Source organism: Ranitomeya variabilis, chromosome 6, assembly GCF_051348905.1.
Source record: "Ranitomeya variabilis isolate aRanVar5 chromosome 6, aRanVar5.hap1, whole genome shotgun sequence".
Classification (NCBI taxonomy): Eukaryota; Metazoa; Chordata; class Amphibia; order Anura; family Dendrobatidae; genus Ranitomeya; species Ranitomeya variabilis.
In genome coordinates this window covers 467,462,997-467,476,987 of record NC_135237.1, presented here as the reverse complement: position 1 = coordinate 467,476,987, position 13,991 = coordinate 467,462,997, and the positions used below count along the sequence as shown (strand labels likewise).

Genomic DNA, 13,991 nt, shown 5'->3' with positions numbered 1-13,991 from the left:
GTCTTGACAATGGCCAGCTGGGTTACTTTTTTATTTCTTTGTGGTGCTGTCTATATCTGATTATTCAATTTAAGTTATTGCACCTTCTTTTAGGAGCTTATGACCGTATACTGATAATGGACCTGTTCATATAGAAGGTGGTTTTCTGTGGTATACCCACTATATAATTAAGTTGTGCACATTTGATCAAGATTGGCTTGCACTTATATTGTGATGTCCTAACTAAGGCACACTTTTTGCTATACAAACGCTTTTTTGAATTCTGCACTGCAACCCTTGAAAATGGTGGTATGTGCTAGATAGCCTATTATATATCTGTACCTACGTGCATAGACTTTTGTGCAAATTTTTTTTTTTTTGCACAATATTAGAAGGTGGATACTATTTAGTGAACATCTGAGTGTGGGCACTGACCCTGCCACTTATTTGACAGTACATTTAACATCATTTTATTACGAGCAAAGCCATTTTCTCACATATTTTTGAGATATTTACTGTGTGTGTGTGTTTTTCTGTGTCACATCTTTTGTTATTGTAGGTGACCTAGGGACCTTAGGGACACCGACGTTGAGCGGGGGTGCCGTGTGGTCAGCAATTAGGGTGCCAACCTCCGCAGACAGGTAGGGTCTCACTAGGGCCTACAAGGGTAAAATTAGTCCCCTGGTCTTCTTACATATGCTATTGAGTTATTTAATTTTTTGTTACTACAATGTGAGTGCTATTTTTTGTCACCCAAATTTTTAACTATAATATTAAAAGGTATATTTTAGGAGGTTTTCTCTCTCTACAATCACCATCAAGGTCCTGCCCTTTAGTGTGTGTTTAAGAAAGGTCTAAATGACCGAAACGTTACTTATTTGTACACAGAATTTGGACCAGCTTGTTGAAGAAAGTTTCTGCTTTAGAATAATATACCAGCGAGTTCTGGATTCTTTTGTATGTGATTTTTTTTGTTACATATTTACAATGGATATAAGAAAGGTTCAGCAGAACCATCCTAAAATACTGATGTATTGTAAATGTTTTACAATTGGCGCTCATGTGACATAAATATTATATGATCTATCATATTATTCTATTAATGTACGTTATGTAAACATGAAGACATAATACGTTTTACAACTGTTTGCACCTCTTATGTCATCTGCATTATTGACTTGTTTATATCCAGGTTAATTAAATTTAACTTACTAACAATAGCCAAATCTGCTAATGAAGCCGATGACCTTTTATTACCTTCAGTCCCTTGTTTTGATCCAGTGATTGACAGCTTGTTGTTTGGCTACCGTGTTGTATTTGGGCTGACAAGACTTTTCATTTTAACTCAATTTGCCTGCCTATCAGAAGCTGGTGGCAGGCCAGACTGAAGTCACCCAGTTTTGCCTCAGCAGCTTGCTCTGTTTCTCATTAGTACGCATTTATTCAGTGGAAATTGGAAGACAAATGCTTGAAGGCACGTGAACTAAGTATAGCAAATAATGTTTTAAGGCTCACTATTTATATGAACGTTAAAACGAAACATCTAATCATAGTCATGATGGAAGACTGCAAAAGAAAAAAGAAGAAAGGAATGGCCTCGAAGTGATTCATATAAACAAAGAAAAAATCAATTGTCTTTGATGAGTTTGCTGTTTACTGTATTTTTTTAGCAGTAAAACACAAGACCGAAATGTGTAAGAAAGAAAGGGGGGTGAGGGTCGTGTTCTTTTGCTGCCTGGTTATCCCTAGGTATTCTTTAAATTGCCTTGTTTGTTCGGCACTAGCACAGAAACAGATGTTGCTGTACTGTGCAAGATAATTTACTGTACCTCGTGGTGCAGAATGGAAGGCGTCCCGAGCTACCCAGCTGGTCTGTTAGTAGCACTCGCTGGTGCCTGCTGAACTATGACAAGTGTGAGAGGCGGCTGTAGGTTTATTGTGATTCCATTCACTCTATATTGTCTGATATTTGTGCAGGTTCAGTCGAATGCTGAGCATTTTCTCTCGGATTGGGAAGAAGGGGGGGATGCGTTAGTCAACAGACCTAAATAAGTCCCCCTGTCCTTTGGTGATCATAATGTGACTCATTACTGTTGTCATCTAATAATTATCGGCATGATCGCTCGGAGCTACAGCCAAGCTCGTCTTCCACACATAACTGGTACTGGAAGGTAAAACAGATTTGTCATTTACGATCTGACTGCTACGCCACACTGTGCGCTCTATTATTGTGATTAACTTCTGCCTAAGATATGCTTACCCAATTGTCATCTGTGATACTGCGCTGGGCACAGACTGCCACGCTCCCTGGAAAACTGTCAACCAATATGATGCGTCCGCATTACCCCGGCTATAAAATGGAAACCAGCTATTTTATAGCAGCAGCAGGTTCGGGTATATATATTTTTATCCTTTTATTCTTTCTCGCCCTTGCTGAATTCCCAGGGTAACTAATTTTGCTACATATGTCAGCTACCATTTCTAAAACATATTTTCCAATTGCATTATCATCTTCGTATTTTTAGGTCTACAGACAGCAGGAAAAAAAAAACGGAGGCTGGGACCACTGATTTGTACCGTGTAAAGTTTTTCGTTGCCAGAGCGCTGCCAGTTGAAATTTATCGTGTCAGGTGCCTTGTGGCTATCCGCAGTAGAGGCCATATTCTGGAACCAGAGTTGTTCCCTGGCTTCGTCACCAACAAGCCGATTTGACTCTGCCTGATTATAGTAACGAAGGCAGTCCAAAAGAATATGCACAGACTCACTGTACGTCACATTGAATCACAGCGCTGGCCACACAGAGCTGACCGCAGCCTCATTTCTTTAGACAAATGCACGCTTAAGGAAAAACCTCCTGCGAGAAAGCATCCAAGGCCACTTTATTTGCTATGCATGCTGCTACAGATTTGATATTTACTGAAAGAACGTTTGTTATTATCTTTTTCACATTCATCGTTTTCTCGGGGATCTGCTAACCTTTTGCATTATTAACACTTTGCTTATATTTATTTCCCTGTATCACCCTTTTAATTTGGCGCCTGCTTCTGCCAACAAATGACTTTATTTGCTTTATTTTGTTTTAAAAGCCCATTATTAGAGAAGATCAAGCCCCATTATGGCCCCAATATAAGCTGCTGGAAGAACAGTCAGGTTTGATTACTACACGAGAGATGCAGATTTAGACAGCAGCTACATGCTGATATGCCTGCGATCACAATGATTTATGCAAATTATTCATACTAATCCCATTGGGACTTCTCCTCAAACTGCCAGGATAAATTGCCGGAAATTACCCATAAAATCTGTCGTGCTAGGAGCAAAAAGGTGAAGGCCACTGGGAACGCAAGGACATTCGACTTCTAAAACATCTTATGATGCATCGTACATTTGCGTAAATATATATCATGAATGAATATTTTACCAAAATCTAGGATTTCACCCGTCTGGCTGGGAACATGATGAGAGATGTAGTGTAGGTAGGTCAGAGCTACAGCTGGGCTACATGTCCCGGGATTGCTCGTTCCTTATGTAAATGAATGGTATTTTGTATGCGGTCTTAATTATCTCATTGGCAAGGCTTCTAGATTGCGCAGGTTTCCCATAAATGAGAAAGGTATGCTTGAAATGATTCCATACAAAATTCCTTTGGCTATAATTTTTTTATATTTATTAGCCCCTGTAAACTGTAATTGAGACCCTTTATGTGGATTACATGCAGTGTTTTGCCTCCAATGTGATTTGCCTGTAACCCTTCGCAGAGAATATAATTCCGTTATGGAGCCCAGTGGGGCCGTCTAGTCACTCGTGATATATTCTCGTAGCAAATCATAACGGAATCATTGTCATAGCCTTATATTTTTTATTTCTCAGGTAGTGCTATCAACGAGTCACTGCGATTGTGCTCCGCGTCTGTGAACATTCGTGTAGTTCAAGAGGATTTTCTTCTGGAGCTGGAGGATGACCAGTCAGTGAATCTAAGGAAAGGCGATTTTGTAGCCATGTATCCTCCAACGCTGCACAAAGATCCTGAGGTCTTCGAGGATCCCGAGGTAAATATTCAAATTGAGCTTGTCATCAGTCTCCGGGCACAATGCACAGGCCGAATCTTTTACAGTGTATACATTTCCTAATGTTACTCCTTCTTCTGGAAGTAATCTGTCCATATTCAGTCACGGATTTATGGCCCTGCAGGTGGAAAGGCTTGTAGCTAGTAAAAAAAAAAACTAGTGGTGATTTGGACTGCTGGTCCTTTCAGAAAAAATGACAATTGCACATTGAATATCAAAAACTTGAGGCTAAATGTGCACTGTCTATGTCTGCGGATTATTTTATAGCTATAGAAATAATCAGTGGTGGCTTAAACTCCCAAGTAATGGCCAACATTTATTTAATTGCCCTGAGAACATAGAAGTTGCAATCAGAATATGAGCCTTTTTATATCATCGTGTGCCATTTTACATGAGAGCAGTACATGTTATTGTAATGGGAATTTATATAATTAATTTTAGAACGCCAGTGTCATATAGATGGGAAATATTGAATTATCAATTTATAGTATGCCTTGGGTGAGAAAAGTGGATGCAGCTATGGGGATATCAGATAAATGACCAGGTGGTGTGTCATCCATCAACATTCACTTGTGTGTCCATATACTCGAATAAAAAGTGACCAAAAGCGCACAATAGGGCAGCACCCAGGCAATAAACGTTGTAAATTGTGTGGTATTGCTCACCTAGCTGGACTGTATCATGCACAACTCCTAGGCAGGTAGAGATACCGGCTGCTGCTGCTCTATAAGCTGGAGTAAAACCAGCAGTGAATGCAATAGTAAAAAGATATACGGATAATTCTGCTGCGCTGCTGGTCAAGAATATATCCAATACTTTTGAACTAAGAGCAGTTTTATTAATCTAAACATTTCAGAGTTGAACAAACCCCTTCATCGGGAAAAAAATGATTACGCATTGTGGGTATTGTATCCTGATAAAGAAGCTTGTTCAAATCCTAAACGCTTAGATTAATAAAACTGCACTTAATTCAAAACCATCATCCCCATTGGATACCTTCTTGACATCGGTGCAGTGCAGTGAAGCAGATTTATCCATATACCCCTTTCTATTATTGTATAGGGAATAAAAACATTTTGAAAATAAGCTGTATGGATGGAAAAGAGTCTCTGGCTGCAATGTAGTTCAATGAGAGTTTTCATATTCAGACAATGAGTTTCAGCGCCGTTCAAAAAAGAGGCACCACACAGTCCCCTCGATGAGGAACACCTTTTTACTTTTTTCTCTCCTCCTTAAAGGGATTTTTCCACAAACATAATACATTTTAATTAATGGATCGATCTTGGAATAATAATAGCTTCCACAATTTGACATGTTTCAAAAAAATGTTCCTGTGCTGAGATAATCTTATGAATGTGCCCCCGCACTGTACTGTGTAATGATTGTGTCTGATTGTGCATGGGATCGGCAAAGATTCTTTTTATGAGGCAAGATATTTCACTGCCTGTTTTAAGTAATGTTTTACATGAAAGAAAAAATTGTGATCCATGCTGTCCTGTCTGTATACTCTTTCGCTTCCTCCCCTGCCCAGGAGCTGTGTTATGATCAGACCATGTTCCTGTAGAGCCAGACACAGCCATTACACAGTACACAGCAGGGGCACATTTATAAGATTATCTCAGCACAGGAACATTTTGTTTAACCCCTTAAGCCCCAAGGGTGGTTTGCACGTTAATGACCGGGCCAATTTTTACAATTCTGACCACTGTCCCTTTATGAGGTTATAACTCTGGAACGGATCCTGATGATTCTGACACTGTTTTCTCATGACATATTGTACTTCATGATAGTGGTAAAATTTCTACGATAAAACTTGCGTTTATTTGTGAAAAAAATGGAAATTTCGTGAAAATTTTGAAAATTTCGCAATTTTCTAAATTTGAATTTTTTTGCCCTTAAATCACAGAGATATGTCACACAAAATACTTAATAAGTAACATTTCCCACATGTCTACTTTACATCAGCACAATTTTGGAACCAACATTTTTTTTTCTTAGGGAGTTGTAAGGGATAAAAGTTGACCAGCAATTTCTCATTTTTACAACACTATTTTTTTTAGGGACCACATCTCATTTGAAGTCATTTTCAGGGGTCTATATGATAGAAAATAACCAAGTGTGACACCATTCTAAAAACTACACCCCTCAAGGTGCTCAAAACCACATTCAAGAAGTTTATTAACCCTTCAGGTGTTTCACAGGAATTTTTGGAATGTTTAAATAAAAATGAACATAATAACTTTTTTTCACACAAAATTTAATTCAGCTCCAATTTGATTTATTTTACCAAGAGTAACAGGAGAAAATGGACACCAAAAGTTGTTGTGCAATTTGTCCTGAGTACGCTGATACCCCATATGTGGGGGTAAACCACTGTTTGGGCACATGGCAGAGCTCGGAAGGGAAGGAGCTCTATTTGACTTTTCAATGCAAAGTTGACTGGAATTGAGATGGGACGCCATGTTGCGTTTGGAGAGCCACTGATGTGCCTAAACATTGAAAACCCCCACAAGTGACACCATTTTGGAAAGTGAACCCCCTGAGGAACTAATCTAGATGTGTGGTGAGAACTTTGACCCAACAAGTGCTTCACAGAAGTTTATAATGCAGAGCTGTAAAAATAAAAAATCATATTTTTTCACAAAAATGATATTTTTGCCCCCAATTTTTTATTTTCCCAAGGGTAAGAAAAGAAATTGGACACCACAAGTTGTTGTGCAATTTGTCCTGAGTACGCTGATACCCCATATGTGGGGGTAAACCACTGTTTGGGTGCATGGCAGAGCTCGGAAAGGGAAGGAGCGCCGTTTGACTTTTCAATGCAAAGTTGACTGGAATTGAGATGGAACTCCATGTTGCGTTTGGAGAGCCACTGATGTGCCTAAACATTGAAACCCCCAAAAGTGACAACATTTTGGAAAATAGACCCCCTAAGGAACTTATCTAGATGTCTTTTGAGAGCTTTGAACCCCCAAATGTTTCACTACAGTTTATAATGCAGAGCCGTGAAAATAAAAATCCTTTTTTTTCCACAAAAATTAGTTTTTAGCCCCCAGTTTTGTATTTTCCCAAGGGTAACCGGAGAAATTGGACCCCATAAGTCATTGTCCAATTTGTCCTGAGTACGCTGATACCCCATATGTGGGGGGAACCACCGTTTGGGCGCGTGGCAGAGCTCGGAAGGGAAGGAGCGCCATTTGGAATGCAGACTTAGATGGATTGGTCTGCAGGCGTCACACTGCATTTGCAGAGCCCCTAATGTACCTAAACAGTTGAAACCCTCTACAAGTGACCCCATATTAGAAACTAGACTCCCAAGGAACTTTAAACCCCCAAGTGTTTCACTACAATTTATAACACATAGCGGTGAAAATAAAAAATAATTTTTTCCCACAAAAATATTTTTTTAGCCCCCTAAATGTTTATTTTCCCAAGGGTAACAAGAGAAGTTGGACCCCAAAAGTTGTTGTCCAATTTGTCCTGAGCACGCTGATACCCCATATGTTGGGGTAAACCCCTGTTTGGGCGCACGGGAGAGCTCAGAAGGAGCACTGTTTTACTTTTTGAACGCAGATTTGGCTGGAATTGAGATCGGATGCCATGTCACGTTTGGAGAGCCCCTGATGTGCCTAAACAGTAGAAACCCCCAATTCTAACTGAAACCCTAACCCTAGCCCCAACCCTAACCCTAGCCCCAACCCTAGCCCTAACCCTAGCCCTAACCCTAATCCTAACCCTAACCCTAACCCTATCCCTAGCCCTAACCTTAACCCTAGCCCTAACCCTAACCTTAGCCCTAACCCTAGCCCTAACCCTAGCCTTAACCCTAGCCTTAACCCTACCCCTAATCCTGCCCCTAACCCTAGCCCTAACCTTAACCATAGCCCTAGCCCTAACTCTAGTCCTAACCCTAGCCCTAATCCTAACCCTAGCCCTAACCCTAACCCTAGCTCTAACCCTAGCACTAACCCTAGCCCTAACCCTAATGGGAAAATGGAAATAAATACATTTTTTTAATTTTATTATTTTTCCCTAACTAAGGGGGTGATGAAGGGGGGTTTGATTTACTTTTATAGCGTTTTTTTAGCAGATTTTTATGATTGACAGCTGTCACAGACTAAAAGACGCTTTTTATTGCAAAAAATAGTTTTTGCGTCTCCACATTTTGAGAGCTATAATTTTTCCATATTTTGGTCCACAGAGTCATGTGAGGTTTTGTTTTTGTGGACGAGTTGACGTTTTTATTTCTAACATTTTCGGGCACGTGACTTTTTTTATTGCTTTTTATTCCGATTTTTGTGAGGCAGAATGACCAAAAACCAGCTATTCATCAATTTCTTTTGGGGGGGCGTTTATACCATTCCATGTTTGGTAAAATTGGTAAAGCAGTTTTATTGTTTGGGTCAGTATGATTACAGTGATACCTCATTTATATCATGTTTTATGTTTTGGCGCTTGTATACGATAAAAACTTTTTTATAGAAAAAATAATTATTTTTGCATCGATTTATTCTGAGGACTATAACTTTTTCATTTTTTCGCTGATGATGCTGTATAGCAGCTAGTTTTTTGCGGGACAAGATGACGTTTTCAGCGGTGCCATGGTTATTTATATCCGTCTTTTTGATCGCGTGTTATTCCACTTTTTGTTCGGCAGTATGATAATAAAACATTTTCTTTTGCATCGTTTTTTTTTTTACCGCTTTCACTGAAGGGGTTAACTAGCGGGACAGTTTTATAGGTGGGGTCATTATGGACGCGGCGATACTAAATATCAGTACTTTTATTGTTTTTTATTATTATTTAGATAAAGAAATGTATTTATGGGAACAATTTTTTTTCTTTATTTAGGATTTTTTTTTTTTTTTACACATGTGAATTTTTTTTTTTTTACTCTACAACATTGCCCTGGGGGGGGCATCATGTTATAGGGTCAGATCGCTGATCTGACACTTTGCACAGCACTGTGTCAGATCAGCGATCTGACATGCAGGGCTGCAGGCTTACCAGCACTTGCTCTGAGCAGGTGCTGGCAAGCCACCTCCCTGCATGACCCAGATGCAGCCCCGCGGCCATTTTGGATCCGGGGCCTGCAGGGAGAAGAAGGTAGGAGACCCTAGGAGCAACGCGATCAACATCACGTTGCTCCGAGGGTCTCAGGGAAGCACGCAGGGAGTCCCCTCCCTGCGCGATGTTTCCCTATGCCGCCGGAACACTGCGATCATGTTTGATCGCAGTGTGCCGGGTGTTAATGTGCCAGGGGCGGTCCGTGACCACTCCTGGCACGTAGTGCCAGATGTCAGCTGCGATAGTCAGCTCCCCCGTGAGCACGGTCGATCGCATATGACGTACTATCCCGTCACTGGGAATTAAGCCCAGGTCACCTCGATGGGATAGTATGTCATATGGGATTAAAGGGTTAAACACATCCAATTGTGGAAATTATTATTATTCAAATATCTATTGATTACAATGTTGATTAAAATTAACTTGTCCGTGGAAAACTCCTTTAAATAGGATCACCCTATTGTGTGCACTTTTCCCAACAGTCTCTGTCTACAGCTGTGTCCATATCGGCTTATTCGTCGTGGTCTTACTTGTATGCTACAGCTGTAGTGGAATGATTTTCATAACCACTTGCAGGAAAAGATAGCCTCAGTCAAAACTACTTGAAAAGTACTAAATTGTATATGGTATGTTATAAATGGAGAACTCCCATCTAAAGTATTCATGGCATATCCAGTGAATATGCTTCTATTGGAGCTCTGTCAATTTTTGGAATTCTGGTAGAAGTGAGTGGAGAAAGTTTGTCTCTAGAGGCGCAAAACGATCCTTGATTTCGAATTGAAAGCGTGAGCCGCTGCTGTGATTGGAGGTATAAAGTTTCCCTCCAGTAACTGGAGTAGGCTGATGGGACTACTGCTCCCATCAGCCGACGCCTGCTGCCGCTAAGAACAGTCAGACTAGGTGGCAGCTGATGGGAGTATTCATCAGCTGGCATCTGCGCTCTAAATAAATAATTTTAAAAAAACAAAGCGTTGGTTCTCCTGTATTTTTGATAGCCAACCTGGCAAAACTGACAGCTGGGTGCTGCAACCCCTAGCTGTTAGACTTAGCAGGGTTGGTTATCATAAATAGAGGGGTTCCCATTTAAAACAAAATGCATGGGGTCCCCTTCAATTTTAACAACCAGCCTTGCTAAAGCAGACAGTTGGGGGATGATATTCTCAGGCTGGTAAGGGGCCATGGATATTGACTTCCCCAGCCCAAAAATAGCAACCCACAGCAACCCCAGAAAAGGCACTTTTAATTAAATGCGCCAATTCTGGCACTTTGCCCAGTTCTTCCTATTTGCCCTGCAGCGTTGGAAAGTGGGGTTCATATTTGTAGGGTTGATGTCACCATAGTATTGTCTGGTGACAACAAGCCCACGGATTACTAATGGAGAGGTGTCTCTAAGACACCTATCCATTACTAATCCTATAATTTATTGTAAATAAACACACAGCCAGAATAAAGTTTTTTACTTGAAATAAAACAAACCACACTTTTCCTTTTTATTTAAAAATAACAAACACAGTTATACTCACCTAACGCCCATTCCATTGAATTCCTCGTCTCCAATAATAAAGCAAAAAAAAACCCCAATATCCCTCACCTGTCCGAATTTCTGTCCCACGCCATAATCTATATCTTGGGATGAATAGCTTTCAACCTGGACAGTGCCAAGATGCGACCGTCCAGGCTGAGAACCATTGATTAACAAGCTGCTGTGAGAGCAGCATTAGTGAGCTACAGTGATGTCATCAAGGTTACCTCCGGTCACTGAGGCTGTGTTTCCAGCTGGGCCAATGAACTGGGTTGACCACCCTCCAGTGAGATCACCACTAGCACAGTGACAAAAAGTCTCAGGGTGCAAAGGCAAGTTCTGAGGAAGCAACGCAGTGTGGTAATATGCGTGGGGTTCTATTTCCTCCACATACCATGACGTGATCGGGTGGCCTCTATCCAAATATTTCTACCAACAGGTCATATACAGTCTTACGTACCTGTTTCTTTTTGTGTCCTTCCATTTGTTTTTTTGCATCCCCTACCTCTGGGATACCTCTACATTTGCCTCTGCTTTTCCTACTTTCTTACAGGAATTATTCTTTGTTTGAGGGGCCCAATGGTTAAGGATTTTGCATTTTCTTTTATTGTCAAGTCCATGGTATATAAACTGTATTTTATAGACTGGCTTTCTACAGTGTGCAATATTTCAGCACAACCAAGTGCACGCAGTGGAGTAGTCTGGAGGGTCCTTATATGGCCCTCCAGTTGTTATGTACTCTTAGCCCTTTTGTTTTTTTTAATTGTTTTTAAATGTATTTCTTGTCTTGCTTGCCATTTTGAGCCTCAATAAATTTCATTTTTGTTTATTAATGGTGATCCTTGCCTTCTACACACTTCTTTTTTCTTCTCTCTATTTTTACCTCCTAAGTGTGTGGCCAGTGATCCCATATATATATATATATATATATATATATATATATATATATATATATATATATCTATCTATATATATAATTGTCTAAGGGTTTTTCCGTCTGTCTGTCTGTCTGTCTTTCTGTCTGTCTGTCTGTCTGTCTTTCTGTCTGTCTTTCTGTCTGTCTGTCTGTCTGTCTGTCCTGGAAATCCCGCCTCTCTGATTGGTCAAGGCCGCCGGGCCTCGACCAATCAGAGACGGGCACAGCATGGCGACGATGATGTCATAATGGAAATCCCGCGTCTCTGATTGGTCGAGGCCGCCAGGCCTGAATTGGCGTCTGTCTGTCTGTCTGTCTGTCTGTCTGTCTGTCTGTCCTGGAAATCACTCCATATAAGGTATGGTCTACAAACAGGATACCTTATATGGAGTGGTCGGCGGTTTGTAGACCATACCTTATATGGAGTGGTCGGCGGTTTGTAGACCATACCTTATATGGAGTGGTCGGCGGTTTGTAGACCATACCTTATATGGAGTGGTCGGCGGTTTGTAGACCATACCTTATATGGAGTGGTCGACGGTTTGTCGGACGGCCTCGACCAATCAGAGATGGGCACAGCATGGCGACGATGATGTCATAAAGGTTGCCTCGACCAATCAGCGACGGGCACAGTCTGCCGCGAATCACATACTACGGGGACATGCATATTCTAGAATACCCGATGCATTAGAATCGGGCCACAATCTAGTATATATATATATATATATATATATATATACACATCTTAGTAGTGTCCTCAATTTGTTTCTATTCATGCCTGTCTTAATGAATTGGCCCCCAATAAATTTCAAGAGCATGAAGGTGAGCTGTAACACCTGTCAGACAATGAACAAAAGTGGCCTTATTTAAGGGGAAACAATAGACTTTGTTTTTCTAACCTCAGAAACACCAATCTCATTTTGTCTTTGTGACCTTAACAGTACAGAGCAGGATAAATAGCAGGACTCCTTACATATTGGATTAGCTGAATATTAAGGTACCTTCACACTAAACGATATCGCTAGCGATCCGTGACGTTGCAGCGTCCTGGCTAGCGATATCGTTGTGTTTGACACGCAGCAGCGATCAGGATCCCGCTGTGAGATCGCTGACCGTTGCTGAAAGTCTAGAACTTTATTTCGTCGCTGGATCTCCCGCTGATATCGCTGAATTGGTGTGTGTGACACCGATCCAGCGATGTCTTCACTGGTAACCAGGGTAAACATTGGGTTACTAAGCGCAGGGCCGCGCTTAGTAACCCGATGTTTACCCTGGTTACCAATGTAAAAGTTAAAAAAAAAACCACATACTCACATTCCGGTGCCCGGCGTCCGCTTCCCTGCACTCCTCCTGCATCCTGTGTAAGTGCCGGCCGTAAAGCAGAGCGGTGACGTCACCGCCCTGCTCTGTGGGAGATGCCGGAGATGTTCGGCGCTGACACAGGATGCAGGAGGAGTGCAGGGAAGCGGACGCCGAGCACCGGAATGTGAGTATGTGGTTTTTTTTTTTACTTTTACATTGGTAACCAGGGTAAACATCGGGTTACTAAGCGCGGCCCTGCGCTTAGTAACCCGATGTTTACCCTGGTTACCCGGGGACCTCGGCATCGTTGGTCGCTGGAGAGCGGTCTGTGTGACAGCTCTCCAGCGACCACACAATGACTAAACAGCGACGCTGCAGCGATCGGCATCGTTGTCTGTATCGCTGCAGCGTCGCTTAGTGTGAAGGTACCTTTAGTTCTTAAAGGGGTTTGTTTTAGGTTAGTATAAGTTGTTTATAATGGGTTTATCTACTAATGGACAACTCCTTATTATTGAGTACAAGAAGGCTAAAAAGAAAATCGATTCTCATGTCCTGGCTTGGCGGTGCTCTTCCATACTAGTGTTGTGCCCCCGCTAGCCTGCTGGTATTATCATCTGGTGGGGCTGCACATGAGCATTAGATGATCATCTGCAGCCTTCACGTTATTCCACTGCCGGATGATGATCCCTCCAGACCGGAAGGGAATACAGTGCTGAGTATGGAGGAGATGTTAAACCCATGCAAACACAGAGAGAATATACAAAGTTCTTTCAGATGTTGTCCTTGAAGCGCTGGGGTCCTGGGTTCATATCCAAAGACAACATCTGCAAGGAGCTTGTATATTCTCTCTGTGTGTGAGTATGGAGGAGCATTGTCGAGCCGATTTATAAGGGTTTGTCCATTCATGGACATCCCCATTAAATGTGAAAAAAACCCCACAACATTTAATGGGCATTTTATTAGCATCATATGTACAGTAGTGTATATCCACAGATAGATGAATCAGAGTTAAGTGTTTTTTCACAAGGTTTAAGCTCTGACATCAGTTAGCAATGTGATCTCTTTTTCTCTCATGTCAGGGTTTTAAAATGGATACACATTTGACAATACAAATTGCACACCTTATAAGATAGATGCA

General features: G+C 41.3%; 1 protein-coding gene across 1 annotated transcript in view; it reads left to right on the top strand.

The window, feature by feature from the left end:
• CYP7B1 (cytochrome P450 family 7 subfamily B member 1) overlaps window positions 1-13,991 on the top strand; it is a 316,577-nt gene that overhangs the window by 276,159 nt on the left and 26,427 nt on the right. The window contains exon 5 of the mRNA XM_077270580.1: window positions 3,850-4,028. Coding sequence (XP_077126695.1) covers window positions 3,850-4,028 — 179 coding nt within the window. The remainder of the gene's footprint in view (window positions 1-3,849; window positions 4,029-13,991) is intronic.